The 18101-nt window shown below is 57.6% G+C and overlaps 1 protein-coding gene, 1 long non-coding RNA gene and 1 pseudogene across 4 annotated transcripts; 2 read left to right on the top strand and 1 right to left on the bottom strand.

Annotated features, from left to right (window-relative positions):
- Positions 1-6: 6 nt before the first annotated feature.
- Positions 7-3755, bottom strand: Ceacam18 (CEA cell adhesion molecule 18). 2 transcript variants are annotated; one of them, XM_015496438.2, is made up of 3 exons: positions 3589-3755; positions 1788-2147; positions 7-598 (listed from the first exon to the last, which is right to left on the bottom strand). In XM_015496438.2, the coding sequence occupies exons 1-3, from the start codon at positions 3638-3640 to the stop codon at positions 9-11; spliced, it is 1002 nt and encodes a 333-aa protein (XP_015351924.2). In that variant the 5' UTR covers positions 3641-3755; the 3' UTR covers positions 7-8. The 2 variants fall into 2 exon arrangements, with proteins under 2 accessions (XP_015351924.2, XP_048646396.1); XM_048790439.1 differs by having other exon boundaries at positions 7-600; positions 1826-2147.
- Positions 3756-3872: 117 nt separating this feature from the next.
- LOC125612561 lies at positions 3873-7245 on the top strand. Of its 2 annotated transcripts, XR_007342973.1 has the most exons (3): positions 3873-4211; positions 5161-5363; positions 6049-7245. It is a non-coding gene; the product is annotated as an uncharacterized LOC125612561 (long non-coding RNA). The 2 variants fall into 2 exon arrangements; XR_007342972.1 differs by having other exon boundaries at positions 5161-7245.
- A 3673-nt stretch (positions 7246-10918) lies between these two features.
- On the top strand, positions 10919-14916 carry LOC107151196 (annotated as a pseudogene).
- Positions 14917-18101: the final 3185 nt, after the last annotated feature.

The raw sequence follows: 18101 nt of genomic DNA, 5'->3' as shown, positions 1-18101 counted from the left end.
GAATCACCTCAAACTGATCCTCTGAGAACCGCTTTCTTGTAAGCAGCCCCCTCTCTACAAAGCCAGAGCTCAGTGACCTCCCAGGGCCCATTGCTAATCACAGAAATGGGGACACGAGTTCCCCTTGAAAACCGAGTGCAGCATGGTGCTGAGTGGGGTGGGTGCAGTTCCGGATCCAGAGCAGAAGATCCGGAGCCGGGATTCGAACCCGGACCAAGCAGGCTTGCCGGCTCTCCTGATCTGCCTGCCTCATGGCCACGTCCCAGGAAGGCCTTGCCCCTGGCCTCTCGCCCACCCACACCCCCAGAGCACTCACAGGCCACAGTCAGAGAGACGGTGTCACTTTTCTGAAGAATGTCTGGGAAGCTCTCGTATCTCTGTATGACGCACTCAAGTGTCCTGTCATGGCGGCTGACCCTGCGGATGACCAGCGTCCTGCCGTCTGCAGATATTGCTATGCGCTGACTGGCCGAGATGGGCACGCTGTTCCGGTACCACTCGATGTGGGAGGCGTTGGTGTGGCATTCGGCCGCCACGGAATCCAAGTTCTCCACCACGGAGCTGGCGTTGGCCGAGATGACCGGTGCGGGCCCCAACTCTGGGAGAAGCGGGAGAAGAGGGTTAGGTGTGGGGACTGCCTCCCCAGCTCTGCTCTCCCAGGGTGCTCTTGGGGTGTGTGGAAGAGAAGCCAAGAGCTTGGAGCTCAGAGGGTCGGAGAAGCAGGGCCTGGGCAACCAGCTGCCCAGGTGGGCCCTTGCCTGGGCCCCTGCTGCCCATCTGCTGCAGTATGATGAGCTCGTGGCATAACAATGGGGACGGATGGTTTTGAACCCCAAACCCAGAGCCCTCATCCGAGGAGCCGTGAGAGATGGCATCTGGACCCCCATGGGGCTCCTGGTACCTGGGTCTGGTTCACTTCACAAACGCTCCCTCCGACCTACAGCAGACACATGGTGGGAATCTCCCCATGCCACGGAGGAGGACACCGGGGGTCACAGAGAGAAGGCGCCTGGCTCAGGGCTGTGCAGCACTCTGAGTCGGAGGCAAACACAGGCTTCCTGTCTTCCACGTGGACCGTCTCCTCCCCTGGCCCTGGGGAGCCCCTGGAGCTGTCTGGTGGCCCCTGGGTTAAGCTCTGTAAAATGTCCACCCCGAAGCATGGAGGGGCTGGTGGCTTGTGTCCCATCTGTAGATAGGTGGGGGGTGACATCCTATCACTGCTCTTTGTTATATAGGATTCCGTCTCAGCCAACTAGAGAGAGATTCCCACTGACCCTAAAGCCATATGAGAAATGCCCATGGACAGAGCCACAAGGCGGGTCATCGTAGTGTCTTCTAGGACCCCGGGGCCTCTGCTAAGCAGCCACAAGAAACAAATTCGGTCATCAGCCTGCAAGAGCCTGGACTGGCTTCTCCCCCAGCTAATCCTCTACAAGGGAACAGCGCTGGCCAGAATCCTTTGGAGACTTAGAGCAGAGACCCAGCTGAGCGTCACGTGGACCTCTGTCCAGCAGGAGCTGTGTGGTAACACAGGGGTGGCCTTAGGCAGCTGGCCTGTGGCTGGGTGTTATGCAGCACTAAAAAGTCACACTTTCCCACAGTGAAACCAGAGCCCTGGAGGTGGTGAGCGGCCCTGTGCGCAGGAGAAGCTGGGTGGCCATCGCCAAGGCTCCCTGTGCCGTGCCTTCCGGAGACACTCAGACTGCATGATCTCCAAGGTGTCCCCTCCTAGAGCCCTCGGGTCCAGCTCCTATCTGCAGTGGGCAAAGGGACCACCTGCCATTCACCTAGGACCTCCAGCCAGCCAGTGGCTCTTTGGGTCCCATTGCCAGTGTCTACCCGAACCGTGTAGTTCCCCGTGTCATTTAAGGTGCACATCCTGAAGGACAGGTAGCCTTTGCTGGTCACTGTCACCAGGTTGCTGTACCAGGGCCCAGGGACCTTGGAATCGGGGGGCCTGAAGCTGATGATCATGGTCTCCGCGCTGTCCTCTGCGCCCCGGTACCAGCTGTATTCCTGAACACCCTCGGGCACGTTCTCCAGGGCCAGGACATTCCTGTGTCTCTCAACGGCAGTGAGTGAGTCTGGGCTGATGAAGAGCTGCCCGGAGGCCTGGCGGGGCTCACAGGCCAGCAGGCTGGCTGCCACTGGTAAGAGAAGAGGAGAGACTGAGTCCTGAGCCACCAGGGGGTGGCCCCCGGAACGCTGTGTGCGAGGGAGAGCGATCCCTGGCCTGGCCCTTCCTCTCCGCTGCCCTTGGCCGCTGCCTGGTCCATTATTTCCTTCATCATCTCCTAGCCCGCCCTCCCCCTCGGTCCCTCAGCTCCCATCCACCCTCACACGACTGTCACGTGGACCTCAACGAAGCCCAATCCTGACCCTGCTGTCATCTCCAGTGCCTCCTGTGGCCCCAGTGTTCTCAGGTCAGGGTCTGACTCAGCACATCCTCAGGACTTTCTCAGCAAGAGGTGATTAGGGGTCGCCTCCTTTGGGCCTCACCTGCCCCACACCTGCCCCACACCTCTGCACCCCTTCAGTCCTCCATGTATTTAGTTCTGAGAAGACGTGGCTTCGGGCTCTGCCCACTCACACGGGGCTCTCTGGATGCGCCGCGCTCTCCCAGTGCCAGCTTGGCCCCCGCTGCTCCCCTTCCTGACACAGCGCCTGCTCCCCGCTGCACCCCCACTTCTCGGCTCTGATGTCCCCCCCAGCCTGGGTCAGGAGCCCCTGCCAGGCTCTCCCAGCCCCCTGGACTTCCCTCATCCCAGCCGGGGACACTAGGGCTGTCAGGGCCTGGTGACGGGTCCCTGTGTCACCCTGTGCCTAGAGGTCCTGGGGGTGCAGGGCCGGGAACGTCTCGCTGAGCCCTGAGTGTGCAGCACCTTGAGGGGAACCCGGGGTGCTCGGCAGGGGCTGTCGGGGTGCTATTACTCTGAGACGGTCCACACTCGTCCAGGTTCTCGGGAGTGGGTGTGCATGGGGGTGGGACCTGTTACCACCCATGACTCTGGCAGGTGTCCCCTGCTCTGTGCAGCCCGCGCCTTGGCTGTGGGAGACGCAAAGGAGCCTGAGACCCTGAGACCCTGCTGCAGGCCTGCGTGGGGGCACTGGCCATGTTCCAGGCCTGCGTGGGGGCACTGGCCATGTTCAGGGACAGAACTTGTGACCTCCAGTGAAGGGTGACCGTTGTACAGGTTCAGGGCCAGAGGGTGCTGGGAAGGAGGGTTGGGTGGGATCCACCTGGAGCTGGCGCAGGGCCAGGCAGACAGGCGACAGGGAGAGGTGGTGGCAGGCCGCGGGTGGTCCAGGTTCAGGGCTCTGTGGTGTCGGGACTCAGAGCTGCGTGTGTCCCCGGGGCTGCGTGTGCCTGCGCACGCGTCCTGCGGTCTGTGTGCGTCTGTGGCCTGTGTCTGTGGTGGGGGTGCCCAGGTGTGTGAGCCCAGGAGGGTCCTGTGGGGTCCTTCCCCTCCCTCCCCACCGTCCTGGGAGTGGGGCTGGCCCTGGATGGGGAGGTTTCTGCCTCCCTCCCGGCCTGACTCCCCAGCTGACCTTCCCTGGGTCCTGGAAAACAGGTCTGGTCCCACTTACCCACAAGGAACAGGGGCCTGCAGGGGCCGCGCCTGGGGTCGGGAAGGTCCATGAACTGCTGGGGTCCCCAGGAAGAGTGTCCCCCCAGAGCCCGCAGCCTCTCTCCTCCCCCGACCTGCGTCTTCTGAGATGTGCTCTGTCCTGTCCCCTCTTCCTGGTGCTGGTCCTCCCCAGGGTGGACTCTGCCCCCCAGGGAGGAAGTCGGGGAGGAGGGCCCTGGGAGGAGGTCATTATCTTCATGGCCTCCTGTTGCCTTGAGCTCATTACTGGACTCTCTAATTTTTCCTGTGTCTACATTATATTTATGACACAGACTTGCTGCTGGTAAGCCAGGAGACACAGAAAAGCACATTAAAGTCGAGCAGAGAGCACTTTACCTGGTGTCTCCTTTCCCTTTGATCTGGGCTTCCTTCCAGGGCTGGGCCCACGTTTTCAGTGTCCTCTCGGGTTCTGGCCGGCTGCTCTGGCCCCTCCACCCTGTTCTTCCCTCCCTGTGTGGGGGCAGTGGACGTGTTCAGGGACAGCACTTGTGACCGCCAGTGAAGGGTGACAGACTTCCTTCCCCAGGGCCGTGTGGATGGCTGCAAGGTGTGCGTCAGACACCCAGACCCAACTCAGTGCAGGTGTGTTCCCTGCCAGGGGACCACAGGGTGGGGGTGGTCCCTTGGGTCACCACAGGGCTGGGACGCTCCCATCGTCTAGTGACCGTGCGGCCATCCCCACCTCCTACCACAGGGCATTATCCACGTTTCTGGTGGGGTCTGTGTAAACCAGCCCACGTCCCCCCAGCCACCCGCAAGCCAGGTGACATATAGTGCATGCTACAGAGGTGACTGACCCTGTGTTGGGGCTGACGTGTTCCCTGTGCTCAACTTCACGTCATCATTTCAGCCTGCACTTCCACTTACCAAAAACTGACTCCCGTGGAGCGGAATGCCACTCACGCCTGCAGCCTCCCACAGCCAGTTCCTGTGTGTCTTGACCACATCATTTTCTTTGTTTTTTTTTTATGTGTGTGTGTTTGTAATTTGATTTTTGTTTATAGTGACCTTAGAAGCAATAAGCTCCATATATACAATGTCACTTTTTACATATAGTGTTTGTGTGCATGTACATAATGTAACTGTTTGCAGTCCTAGTGTGTCTAGAGGAACTTGTTACACATAATATAACTTGTTCTATAATGTGGATGAGTGTGCATGAGTGTGTGTGTGTGACTAGGCAGGTCATAGGCTACACCATGTAGGTGTGTGTGAGTGCACTCTACGCTGTTCACACTGTAACAAACTGCCCCAGGACACATTTCTTGAACCTAACTGGGTCCTTAAGCAATATGGGACTGTATGCAAACAGGGTACAGGAATGGGATGTCCCTGGTGACGGATGGTTGTCTGAGACCTTCAAAACCCCAGGATTGCACCGTGCAGAGGGAAGTCTGTGGCTATGTTGGTGACTCATATCAGCACCCAGTTATCAAAATCATGAACTCCCAAACCTGGCTCTAAAGCTGTTATAGTCCAGGGTTTAAATCTTGTTATTCTTCATAAACCTTACAAACTCTGATCATCACAGGTGGACCACATGAATCTCAGTAGGCATCATCCAGAAGATGCCTCCACCTTCAGGAACTCACGCTCCTTCCTCAGGGAACCCCCGACTGGGCCTGGCCCACCCCTTCTTGGATCCTCCATGACTTGTACTGTGTCATCTGAAACCTGTCCCTTTAGTCAGGAGTGGTGGCATCCAGTGACCACACAGGGACAGTTGGGAACTTGGTGAGAAGCCCCAAGGAAACTTTAACCTTCTTCTGGGGTCTAATGCTGTTCCTTCTTGTTTATCAAAAGAGCAAAACGTCACAGTCCCTCCCAGGGCAAAGTGCGGCCCAGCACAGCCAGAGTGGACCTGATGTACCCTGCAGGAATGGTAACTCGTGATATCTGGGGAGAGGAAGGCAGGGGGGGGGTTCTCGCCTCCCCCACCCCATCTGGGTAAGCCCCGTCACCCCCAAAGCCTCACACCACCAGGTGAAGCCGGTGTTAGGTAAAACAGCCTCCTTGATCTTGTTGTGCATCCTCCTGGGAGGAATTCCTCCTGGAGCAAGAATTGGATAAAGATGGGGAGAGTCAGGAGCCCCCAACCAACTTTCTGAGAAGACGAGGCACAGGGGACAGTAGAATAATATCACCAACCACAGCATTAACAGCACCAAGTGTGCCCTGTCGCTCTCTTTCCTCCTTAGTGAGACTGTAAGTCTTGAGGCAGGAGAGTCTCTGGCGGGCAGGGTCAGAGCCAGGCAGCAGGAAGCACTGGGTGGAAAAAGAGGATGGGTCCCGGGAGGCAGAGCTGAGCCCTGTAGCCTGGTGGGCAGCAGAGGGGTCCCCACCACAGTACCCACCTGCGTTGGGTGCACAGGGGGCTCCGCTACAGAAGGAAAGCTGCCTGATCTTTCTGTGGCCCCAGGTCCTAGTCTTAGAGTGGACACCTCGGCCACTACCTTTATAAACCCGAGATCTGAAACCAGGTAGAATAAAGTCAACGACCAGAGGGACAAGAACCAACAGCGGCAAGGAAAATCGAGGGGGAGACGGGCCTTCTTCATGGACACCTGGAGTCCATCCACCAGAGCCACGTCTACCGCAGATGTCCCAGGCAAGAGTTCGGTGCATTTTTTTTTTTTTTCATTTAAAAAAGCATAAAGTCATAATGGACGGGTGACAACTGGGACTTTTGTGAGAACATTGATTCCATGGTGGTGGTTCCTGGACCTGGTGCACACATTGTGGGAGAGGCTGTGACAGCAGATGTGGGGTCCAGGAGATGAAGATCCAGAAACAGCAAATGTCCAAGGGCAGCTGAAGGTCGTAGCATGCCTGTCCTGACAGGTGACAGTGACATGTCCACACCAAACCTGTCCCCATCTGACCAGTGGTGTTGGTGCCTCTGGAGACCTTCAGTGGGCTCTGCCCAGGAGATGGGGGTCTGGTTTGTGCCCATGTGCTCTGTTTCACCTGCTGGAAGCTGTTTTTCTTTGTGCACAACTTTTTTGATGATTACTAAGAAGAAACTCCTGAAACCTACCCAGGCTTGGCTGACTCACGCTCTGTGAGCCTGCAAGTCTCCATGACTCACCACAATCTCTCTCTACTTCTCTTTTGAGCTTCAACTTCCTGGGAGCCATGCAATAACCTCAGCACAGACAGGAAGGAAGGAGACAGTGTTGGTTTTATTTGGCACACTCCACAGAAGCGAATCCAGACTGCATTTGTGCTGGGTTTCGGGGTGCACACCTGTAATCTCAGGGCTTGGGAGGCTGAGACAGGAGGATCACGAGTTCAAAGCCAGCCTCTGGAAAAGTGAGGTGCTAAGCATCTCTGTGAGACCCTGTTTCTCAATAAAACACAAAATAGAGCTGGGGATGTGGCTCCGTGGCCGAGTGCCCCAGAGTTCAACCCTAGGTATTGTTGTTCATTGCCATCAGGAATTGAGTTTTCAACTGTAGCCCGACTCTCCTCTCTTCTCCAAGGAGCATTTCACAACAAATCTTACTCCTTGTCACAGCAACTTGACACTTCTTCTGAGAATTATCTCTGAACAAAATTGAAATGCAAATCTTTGGATGTCTGTTTATGCCTAAAATAAATCAACTCCGTGTCTTCATGTCTTGGAGGGGTCAGGGTTGTGGAACTGGGTTCCCTTCCTTGGATATTGTCTCTGGGCTTAGCATGTGTGTGACCAATGCGTGTGTCCCAGTGTGTGCATGTGCTTTTCATTCTAAATACTAGGTCAGTTTTCCTTGAACACAGGTTTCCAATCCTCCTGGAAGATGTCATGTCTGTTCCAAGGATCCCAATAACTCCAGAGTCCCAGGGACACCTCACTTTTAGACTTGAATGTTCCCTTATCTCTCAGCAGACACTTGCTCAGCTCTGCTTTATTCACGATCTTGGCTGTATATTCACACAGCACAGGATCTACAAGTTGGAAAGTTAAATAAAAATTCAGTTTATTTTCCTAACACTAATTGTCCCCCAAATTAAACTCATAGGAGAATTTTAAAGTCACAAATGAAAAATGTCGTCAGAATGGAATGCAAATATTTTTTCATGACTAGACATCGCTATTAAATACCAATAGGTGATCAATATAACAGTCAGATTTAGTGTGCTAGGGGCATATCTCTGTGATGAGAGTGAGTCTGCCTCTAATAGGTGGTGGAATTGAGAATCGCTATTTATTCTCTGACCAATGATAAACTTGAATGTTCATCCAGGACCGTTGCTGAAAAGCCTTTAGCTGAGCTTCTCCCAGAGACCTGGCCCATACTCCAAATCAGTCCTTTAATTTACTTTTTTACTTGCTAAGATCCCAGATGCACGCTGGCCTTCCATTTTTGAGAGAATAAAGTGAACAGCTCAATTCTTCTCCAAATGCTTGGTCCCAGTCTGAACAGGAGGAAAGTACCAGGAAGCTTCAGTAGAGGGCGCCCTAAAGTCACCTGCCCCTGCAGCTCAGAACCACCCAGGCCAGCCCAGCCCAGGGAAGCCAGGACACAAGGCTGAAGGCGATGTGGCGTCCTGTGGGGCCAGGGAGGAGGGCAGTGGGCAGCACAAATCAGCTATGGACTTGACTCATCAGTAAAGGACCGATAATGATTTCTTCACTGTAACCCATGTTCCATGCCAAAGTGAGATGTCCATCACAAGGGAAGGGGCGGGGCGAGGGGAAGGTCTGGGGCTTCCAGTGTTCTGAGAGCCAAACCAGCTCTGAAAACGAGTCTACTCTGCTTTAATTTAAATCAGATGTATTTTAAACTGCTACCTAAAACATAAAACTGTAGACACGGATGGGAACCACGTGCTGTTCAGCACCTGCAAACGCTGCATCGTGTTGGAGACGGCCAAACTCGGCTCCTGGGACACTCAGCGTTTCTTTATGGTGAGAGCACGCAAGTCCTTGGTGCCCTTGTGGTCTGCAGCTTGCAGACCCTCTCTGCAGTCTCCCCCCATGTCTCCCACGTTAAGGACAACAGATGCATTGGATTAGCAACCACCCTAGTGACTTTCTCTTGATGACAAGGGCAGAGACTTTGTTACCAAGCAGGGAAGGTGTAAACCAGTGAATACTAAATAAAGGCTCTTGGGCAAGTTTTCTAACACCCAGCAGCCTCAGTTCTCCCTTTAGTAAAAGAGATAATAGCATCTTCATAATAGAGCGGCCGTGATTCAAGGAGATTAAGAAGCCATTGCTCTCATAAGCCTTTGCCATAGCAATTGCTATCAGGTTATTTTGATTGCAGATTGAAGAAAGCGGCCTCAGGACACATGCACAGATGAATGGGTAAGTGAGTAACTCTCTGGCATTTCCTGGTCCCCTCCTGAAGCCTCTCTCCCCCTCCCAGGTCCTCCAACCTTCTCTCACTCTCTTCTTGCTTCTACTCAAGGTCTGTATTTAGACCATTTCCCGAGGATGTAGCAAAGCACCTGACACTGGATACTTTGTAAAGAAGCAGGGTTCTTTAGCTCACAGCTTTGGAGGCTGAAAGTCCAGGCTTGGGTGCCTCACCTGTTTGGCCTGGTGAGGGACTTCCGGCTACATGACAACATGGCCCCTCTTTTGATAATGACCTTCTTTTACAACAATCAACTGGAGTCCTATGACAACTACATTCATTCCTTCTGAGGGTTATGCCCAGTGACCTTATCAGGTCCCAGTAGGCCCCCCACCTCCCAACATGGCCACACTGGGGACATGCTTCCAACACATGGACATCCAAGCCCCAGCTCTTTCCAGTGGAGGCCTCTCCCCCCACACAGCCCCAGTGAGACGCCCATGTGGGAGGAGGGGCAGGACACATCCACATACTGTTAGGCCACCACCTGGGCAGCCCTTGGCTCAGGCAGGTGACGTATGAAATCAACCCACAGAGAAGACCTTCCTGGGCCGCCCTGTCTACCATCACACCCAGCTCGGGGCAGAGGTTTGCGCTGAGGATGGAGGAGGCAGGACCCTTGTCCGCCCTGGCAGTGGGCAGAGCAGTGCACCAGTGGGTCTGTGTGGCGAGGGCCCTCTTGGTCCACGTGGCCCCTGCTCACAGTGGCCTCCCGTGGTGGGAGGGCCAAGGTGCTTCTCTACTCCAAGGACAGTGACCCACTCAGGAGGGCTCCACTCTCAGGCCCTGATGGCCTCCCGAGGCCCCACCCCTGAACTCCATCACCTCAGGGTTAGGACTTCAGCACAGGAACGGGTGGTGACGGGGACATTCCTCTCAGAGCATCAAGCAGCTGTCAGCAGCCGCAGGTGTGGGCTCCATGGGGGACAGCGTGACCAGGTGCGGCAGGCCAGGGTGCTGGGAGGTGAGAGATGAGAAAGGACCTGCAGGCGGGCTGAGCCCCACCTTGGTGAGAAGGGCAGGTGAGCAGGGAGGAGGCGGGCGCTGGGGAGGCCCCGCCCAGCTCTGCCCCTGGCCAGGTCACCCCCCTGGCAGGGCCCTGTCTCTGGGAATATCCCTCCAGTCCCCGGAGAGGACAGACCACGTCCCGTCTCACATGAGGCCTCGACCCACAGCTAAGTGCTCGTTGGCAACTTGTCTGAGTCCCGGCCTGGGGGGACCCTCGAGGGCGTGGACGGAGCTGGCTGCTGGGCTCTGAGGCCAGAGAGCAGAAGCCACTGTGTTCACTGGGAGTGAGGGAGCGATGGCTGCCTCCACCCGTCACCAGGACGCTGCCCGCCTTCTAGCCCCCATGCCCACACCTGGCTGCACAGGCTGCCTCTAGGGCTCCTCCCCCTGGTGCTCCTGACCCTGCTGTCCTGACGCTGGGGGACTGCTCTCTGCAGGGTCAGATGGTAGCCGCATCTCTGGCCTCCACCCACTAGGGGGCAGGAGCTCCGCCATGTCCCAGTCAAGTATTATGAAGTGCCTGCCCAGGTGGCCAGGGGTCCTAGGGGTGGAATTGAGCAAGGCTGAGAGACAGCCTGGACCACCCTGTGACTTCCTCATGCCAACCCAGGGAGGGACCACTTCCTGCTGCAAAATAAGGGCCACAGCAGCACCTCAGCCTGGGCAGGAGCACTCCTAGACGTGGTGTTCCCACCTCTTGGGCCTCAGAGGACCTCAGAGGTCCCTGTGTGACCCCCAGACAGGATGTGCATGGCTGATCCTAAAGGAACGGTGGGCGGTGCACACATTTCCCGCCCAGGCCCCTGGAATCCAGAAAGCCCAGAGAAAGGGGCACACGGGCCCTGGTCCCCCTCTGAGTGGGTCTCTGGGCCCTGGAGGTGGGGTTTCCGTCCATTCTGTGCAGAAGGGCAATTCCCCTGGAGGGCGGGCCTGAGGGTCCTCTTCTGTCATTGCCCAGGCTCGGCCCCTCCCCAGCTGCCGTGGGTCCTGCAGCTTCCCCTCCGCAGGCTCTGGCTGCTCTGCTCAGTCCCAGGAGCCCAGGACCCTCTGCCTCCCAATGCTGCGGCTGCTGCTGCTGCTGTCCCTGCTGTGGGCAGTGGAGGGGGCCTGTGCCGAGGGACCAGGGAGGGGACACAATGATGGCCCTCGGCTTCCCCCGTGGTGCCTGGCTCAGGATCCAGGATACAGTGTGGATGTGCTGAAGTCCGTGACGGTGCAGGAGGGTCTGTGTGTCCTGGTGCCCTGCAGCTTCTCCTGCCCTGGCTCAGGGAGTGGCCCCGTCTCTGGCTACTGGTTCTGAGCAGGGGCCAATACAGCCCACGACTCTCCAGTGGCCACCAACCACCCTTATTGGACAGGGCGGGAGGAGACCCAGGGTCAGTTCCACCTCCTCGCAGACCCAGGAATCAACAACTGCTCCCTGAGCATCAGAGACACAGTACTCTGTGCATCTGACAGTGGCTTGTGACAGTGACAGTGCCATGAACTTCTTTTAGATGGAGAAAGGAAGGTTCAAGTGGAGTTATTGTGCAAACCAAGTCTCAGTGCATGTGACAGGTACAGCTCCAGCTCTGGGCCACCCTCAGGGAGGTCACAGGACACGTCTGGGTGGGACCCTGCCCTGGGGGAGCTGGGGTCAAGCATTAGGGGCTCAGGGAGCAGCTGGGTCAGAGCCTGAGCTTCTCTCAGGGCCCCACCTCCCACCCTCCCTCCTGACCCTGCCTGTCCCCCTCTGCTCACCAGCCCTGACCCACACCCCTGACATCCTCGTCCCTGGGACCCTGGAGTCTGGTCGCCCCAGCAACCTGACCTGCTCTGTGCCCTGGGCCTGTGAGCAGGGGACACCCCCCACCTTCTCCTGGGAAGGGCCCTCTGTGTCCTCCCTGGGCCCCAATATCATCCACTCCTCGGTGCTCACCCTCACCCCACGGCCCCAGGACCATGGCACCAACCTCACCTGCCAGGTGAAGTTCCCTGCAGCTGGTGTGACCACACAGAGAACCATCCAGCTCAATGTCACCTGTGAGTAGTGGGCCAGGACACCTAAATTCCTGGGGGTTTGAGGGGCAGGGAAGGAGGCTTGGGTCCCAGGGCTAAGGACAATTTTTGTTCATGTCCTGGGGACCTAGTTGAGTCAGGGACCGACCTTGGAGGACACAGGCCTGTCCCTCTGTGTGTCTGTGGTCATGGGGTGGGTGTGGGGAGTGCTGCCTCATCTTCAATCCAACTAAAAGGGGAAACAAACCACCTTCCTGTCCAGATGCTGCAGAGAACCCTGCAGTCAGTGTCTCCCCAGGGGCTGGCCCAGGCAGTGGGGGGCCTTGCTGGGGCTGGGGGAACAGGGCCTCCTCAGTTCAGGACAGAGCTGGGTCCCCCTCATGCTGGACTAACCTGGTGACAGAGCCCCTTGTTGGGAATCCAGTGACCACTCCCCACCCTCAGCCTCACCACTGCCTTGAGCACCTGTCCCCACCCTCCTGGGCTGCCTGGGACTCTAGCACCTGCCCCTCACCACCACGGGGACAGGGTGACACTCTCACAGCAGAACTGGGCTCCCAGGCCCCCTCCCAGCCTCCTCCTGGACCCGCCTCCAGCCTCCTCTTCTTATTCCCCAACAGCTTTGATCTAAGTGCTTGTGGGAGGAGGCACAGTCCAGGGCACATGCAGAACACACACAGCAGTCTGTCCCCAGAGCCTAGGTCCCTCCCAGAAGTATGCAGTGTCCATGAAAGCTGCGCTGAGCCTTGGATTGTCCACCTGAGGACTGAGAGGTCACTGCATGTCAGTAGCACTCAGGGTCCTTATTCCTGGTGGTGTCCCACAGCATAGATGGACCCTGTTCTGTGGGCAGCTTCCCCAACTGGCCGTCCTGGCTCTGAGTCCATTCAGCCCACAGGAGTGGGCAGTGGATGGTCCTGAGCCTCCGTCCACAGCTGGGTGTGCACTCAGTGAGCTCAGCTCCTGAACCAGAGGCACCTGGGTCCCAAGCTCTTCTCATTCTGGGAGCATGACCAGGTGCTTCTCCTTTCAGAGTGGAGACAGTAACTCCCACCAGCGAGGGGCAGTGAGGGTGTCCACCAAGCCAGGTGGGGAGGACCTCCTGTCTGGTTGTGCTTCTGGTGCTGGGGATTGAACCCAGGGCTCAGGACCTACTCACCACTGAGCGACACCCTCTACTCCTGGAAGAACCCGTTGATCTCTGCCCATGTCAGGTCAAATTTCAATCTCCCTGTAGTTTATAAATTTACATCCATACATTTTTATTGAGATAAAACCCACCACAATCCACATTACACAAGACGTGGCATCTTGTGCCTGTGCAGTGATGTGACCCACAACCTCTGTGAAGTCCCAGAGCACTTCCATCACCCCAGAAGGAAGCCCTGCACCCACGAAGCAGGTCTCCTCCTCTGGCCAACACTAACCTGATCTAGTCTCTGTGGATTTGCTCTCTGGACGTTGCATAGAAATGGAATCACACAAAAGTGGCTTCTGTTCTGGCCTCGTTCACCAGACAGTGATTTAAGGTTCTTCCCTGTAACACAGAGGAGCACTGAATTCCTTCCCAAGTGTCCAGTATCTATTGTGGCAAGACCACGTTTGCTCATCCATTCACAAGTTGATGGACAGGAGGGCTGTTCCCTCCCTTTGGCCATTATGAACATTTGTGGGAGGGCTGGTGTTTTGCTTTGAGTAAGGGTTTCCTGTTCCTTGGGTATAACCTGCAGGTGGAGCTACCAAGGCTCTTGTCACTGTCCCTGTGTCAGGAGGCACAGCCCCTCCCCCAGCGTCAGACACTCTGAATTCCCACCAGCTTTGTCCACGCGTCCTGAATTCTCCACACTGTCACCAACACTGGGGTTTTCCTTTTTGCAAACTGTGCTCTGCTGTGGGTGTGAAGGGGACACTCACTGCAGCTTTGACTGGCATGAAGGTCCCCATGGTGGGTGATGGGAACATTTTCCTGTACGTCTTGGTCATTTGTAGGTCCCTTCAGAGGGGGTGTTTTCAAATCCTGGGATCCTGCTGTAGCCTGGGTGTTTGCGTCCTTGGTCACTGGAGCCCTAGGAGGGTTTTCCACACACTGGACAATGACCTGTCCACCCCCAACCCTGTGACTGGCCACTCTGTGCTCCAGTTCTGTGTGTTGTCTGTTCATTTTCTTGATGGTGAAATCGATTAACGAAAGACTTCGTTGTGACAATGAGGAAGTTTGTCCTGTCTGTCCAGCTGCTGTTCAGTCAGGGCCTGGGGGCAGCCTGGGCTGATGGCCCCACATTAGGGATGGAGGAGGCCTGGAGGAGCCATGTCTATGGCCTCAGGTGTGAGGAGGGACTCGGGTTGTGGATTAGCAGGTGACTCTGGCCTTGTCCACTTTTCTGCAGGGAGGTCAGGGCCCATGGCCCAGGTGGTCCTGGTGGCCATTGGGGAGGTGGCTGTCAAGATCCTGCTCCTCGGCCTCTGCCTCATCTTGCTCAGGTCAGCACTGCCCAGGGGTGGAGAGGAGGTGTGGGCAGGGCAGGCTTCTGGCACTGAATCCCAGAGTCCCAGCGCTGGGGACCCAAGGGGTCAAGAACGAGTGCTTGGGCCATGGACCATCGCTGTCTGTCCCCAGTTCTGGCCCAACGTGGGGGGAAGTGGGTCTCATCAAGGAGGGCTTCAGGCCAGGCCTCCTCGGCTTCCCTCAGTCACCTCCAGCCCCTGACAGGGCACAGGGCAGGGACCACTGCCCACTGCACCAAGCTGCCCCCCTGAAGGCCCTGGTCTCTTCCCTCAGAGTGAGGTCCCCCAGGAAGAGGGCAGCTAGGCCAGCAATGGGCGAGGAGCTTGCAAACGCTGTCACCAGTTAGTCCCAGGTCAGTGACGCAGTGTCTCAGCCTCCCACGTGCCCAGGGACCCTCCCCTCTGATGTCCACAGGTTGGCCAGCTCCACAGATGAGCTGTCCCTCCTGTCCTGAAGCCCACCTTCCTGCCTGGGTCCCCTGTGACCCTGGCTCAGGCCCCGTCTCTACAGCAGAGTCAGGTGGGTCCCCACCTCGGCCTTGCTGACCTCCCTGGTCCCTCAGCACCTGGCCTTTCTTTCCTCCTAAGCCTGGCCTCCCTCATGTCTGTCCCTCTGACCCTGGTCGCTTGTGGTCCTCGTCTCCCCTGCTCACTGTGTCCGACTCAGCTCCCGCCATCTGTACCCCGTACCAGCCTCCAGCATGTGCCCACTTCCTCCACGGCATGACCAGCTGCGTGTCCCCTCCATGGACAGTGACAGGGGAACAGGGGAGACTGGAAGAGAGAGCCTCCCAGGGCCATGCTGTGGACTCTCCCCAGAGCCGTCCTCCCTCCTCTGCAGACCCCCACACCCTCAGGGCCCGGCTGCTGGGGTCCGAGACTTGGCAGGTGCAGACCCTGCTCCCGACACACAGCTCCGTCCCCTCCTGCCTCTGCACGTCTTGGTCCTCCTTCAGGTCCAGGTGTGTGTGTGTGTGTGAGTGTGTGTGTGTGTGTGTGAGGTTCCTGCAGGTGTTGGGGGTGGCGTCCACCCGTGATTAGGCCTGTGACGTCACTGATGTGGAGGTCCTCCCTGTCCCAGGGTCTCCCTGGGAGCTGCCATCAAGCAGCCGTCCCTGCAGAGGTGGCAGGAATGGAAACAATCATAAACAGTGGGTGAGGACACATGGCACTGACGGGTGGCTGTCGGAGGTGGTGCAGGGGGGCAGCTGGTGGAGGGCGGCAGGCTCTGGGGCCATGGCTGTGGGTGGTGTTTGGGCAAAGCCGGCGGGATGCGGGGGACAGGCTGGGGATCCCTGAGGAAGGGACCTGGGACAGGGGTACAGGGAACAGGGTGACATGGCTCAGAACAGAGGCCACCGCTGTGCTCTGTGGAGTGACTGGGCGCAGAGGGGGCGAGAGCAGAGGTGGGAGGAGGCGGAGTGGCCCTGTGGGCTGAGCCCAGGACCCAGGGCCTGGGAGGACAGCAGGACCTGCGAGGACAGCAGGCCCTAGGGGCACCTGCCATTAGCAGGACCCTGTGCTTCCATGGTTGTTGGCCAGAGTGGGTCCTGGGTGCCCAGAGAAGGGGCCACGCAGCCTCCTGAGGAGCTGGGGGAGGAAGGACCAGGCAGGGTGTGGGGAGGACGCGCTGGGAAGACCCAGAAAGTCAGAGTGTCCAGGGATGTGGTCAGTGGGGAGAAGGGCAGGGGCGGTGGCAGCACGCTTCCCTGAGCAACCAGTGGACACAGAGGGGCAGGGCTGTGGGAGGAGGGGGGTTCTGAGATGCACCTGGCCCCACAAGGGATGCCGGGAAGGGAGCTGGCTGCACCCTGGGGACAGAGGAGAGAGTCCAGCCTTTGGATGTCACACTGTGTCACTGGGGAACAGTGAGTCACCTGGGCGCCCTTGACCCCGGGACTCATTCCTCCCAGGTGCAGCTCTGGACCCTCCTCTCACCTGGCTCATCCCAGCCCTATGCTCTTGCACATGAGTGTGACTCTGTCAGAGCACATACGATGACACTGGGATATTTGTCCTTCTATTTCTGGCTTATTTCCCTTAACCCCATGACATCCAAGCTCCGGTGTGTCTTGAAAATGGCAGGATTTCCTTCTTTTCCAAGGTTGTATAAGAGCATGTGGTGTGTGTGCATGTGTACATGTGTGTAGTGTGTGTGTGTGTGCATGTGTGTGTATGTGTGTGTGTGTGTGCATCAATTTTTCACAATCACCCACTGGTGGACACGTAGTCTGGTCCCCTACCTTGGCCACCCCATCCTCTGAGCTTGACCTTGCTCATCTCCTTGCACAGCTCTTCTGGCCCCTCCACACTCGTGGGCTCCTGGTGTGCAACACCTGTGTGGGGGGGAGGACGAGGACCTGCTCTGGGGAAAAGGACATTCAAGGGGGAGAGGGAACGTTACCTTTTCTGAGGAAATCCTGGGACAAGGGAGTGACCTGTGTCCAGAGCATATCAAGGGAGGACCCCCTGGGATGGGCTGTAGCTCAGTGGTGGAGTGCTGGCCCAGCACATGTGGGGCAGTGGGTTCAATCCTCAAGGAAGGACCCTCAAAACCAGGCCATCTGCAACTGACAAAGGAGTAAAGACGGTCCTCACTTGATTGGTCATCTCTTCATAAGGAAAAAACGCATGGCTGGAGACACTTCTCCAAGGTATACAAATGGTGGCTAAGCACGAAAACACACACCAGAGAAGTGCAACCCCAAACCTCCACGCCACCCTTCACACTGCACTTGTTAAACACGTGCCCCTCACACCCACCATGAGGGTCCTATTTTAAAATGGGCAATGCCAGTGAGGAGGAGGACGTGGGGCTGGAGGCTTGTGCTCTGTGCTGAGAAGGAGAAAGGGGCAGCCGCTGTGGAGGGCAGCGCCGTGGTTCCTCAAAAGACCAGGAACAGCTGATCCTGTCACCAGAGGTTCCACTGTGACCACCCCCAGGGAACCCACACAGACCTGGGAGGCAACGTGTCCACCCCAGGGTCACTGTGGCAGCATTCACTGTAGCTAAGGGGAAGCAGCCACCTGTCCCTCAGCAGCTGCTGGGACCCACCCAGCCTGCCCTAACCTGGGGGGGAGGAGGAGCCAGCAGGAGCCTCAGCAGGTGCCCCCTGAGCACAGGAGGCCAGGCACAGGGACAGCACCATCTCCACTGAGGGGCCTGGAGCAGGAGAGTTCACAGGGGAGTGGGTCTCCATGGCGGGGCCCCAGGAAGAGGCCTCCACTGGGCACAGAGAACCCAGGGCCAGTCAGTGAGGAGAAGTGCTCAGCAGCCTTGGCCTGTGGGGCTGGAGACTGCAGCCAGGGGCGGTGCGCGGCCTGCTCCAGGGGAATAGAGCGACCAGAGGGGGAGGACCGTGGACTGCAGTGGACCAAGTCCTGCTGTGCGTCCCCAGGAACAGGGCCTGAATCCCACCTTCTCCTGCTCCAACAGAGCCCCAATGAGAGGACAGTGAATCAGGAGAAGAGCCCAGGGGGTGGGGGAGGGGACAGGTGGAGGACAGAGGGAGGGGACACAACACTGGGACTGCGAGGAGCCAGTCACCTTCCCTGCCCAGATGACGGTGTCCCAGTGACCCTGCTCTCGGGCACAACTGTAACGCACCAAGGA

The sequence above is a fragment of the Marmota marmota genome, unplaced genomic scaffold (assembly GCF_001458135.2).
Source record: "Marmota marmota marmota unplaced genomic scaffold, marMar, whole genome shotgun sequence".
Lineage (NCBI taxonomy): Eukaryota > Metazoa > Chordata > Mammalia > Rodentia > Sciuridae > Marmota > Marmota marmota.
The sequence above is the reverse complement of the archived record's forward strand: the minus strand, read 5'-3'. Positions and strand labels throughout refer to the sequence as shown.

Coding starts and splice junctions, on each gene's coding strand:
- Ceacam18 (XM_015496438.2), bottom strand. CDS start 3,640: ATGGACCTTCCCGACCCCAGGCGCGGCCCCTGCAGGCCCCTGTTCCTT. Junction 2,148..3,588: donor CAGGCCCCTGTTCCTTGTGG/GTAAGTGGGACC, acceptor TTCTCTTACCAG/TGGCAGCCAGCCTGCTGGCC. Junction 599..1,787: donor TGGCTGGCTGGAGGTCCTAG/GTGAATGGCAGG, acceptor CGCTTCTCCCAG/AGTTGGGGCCCGCACCGGTC.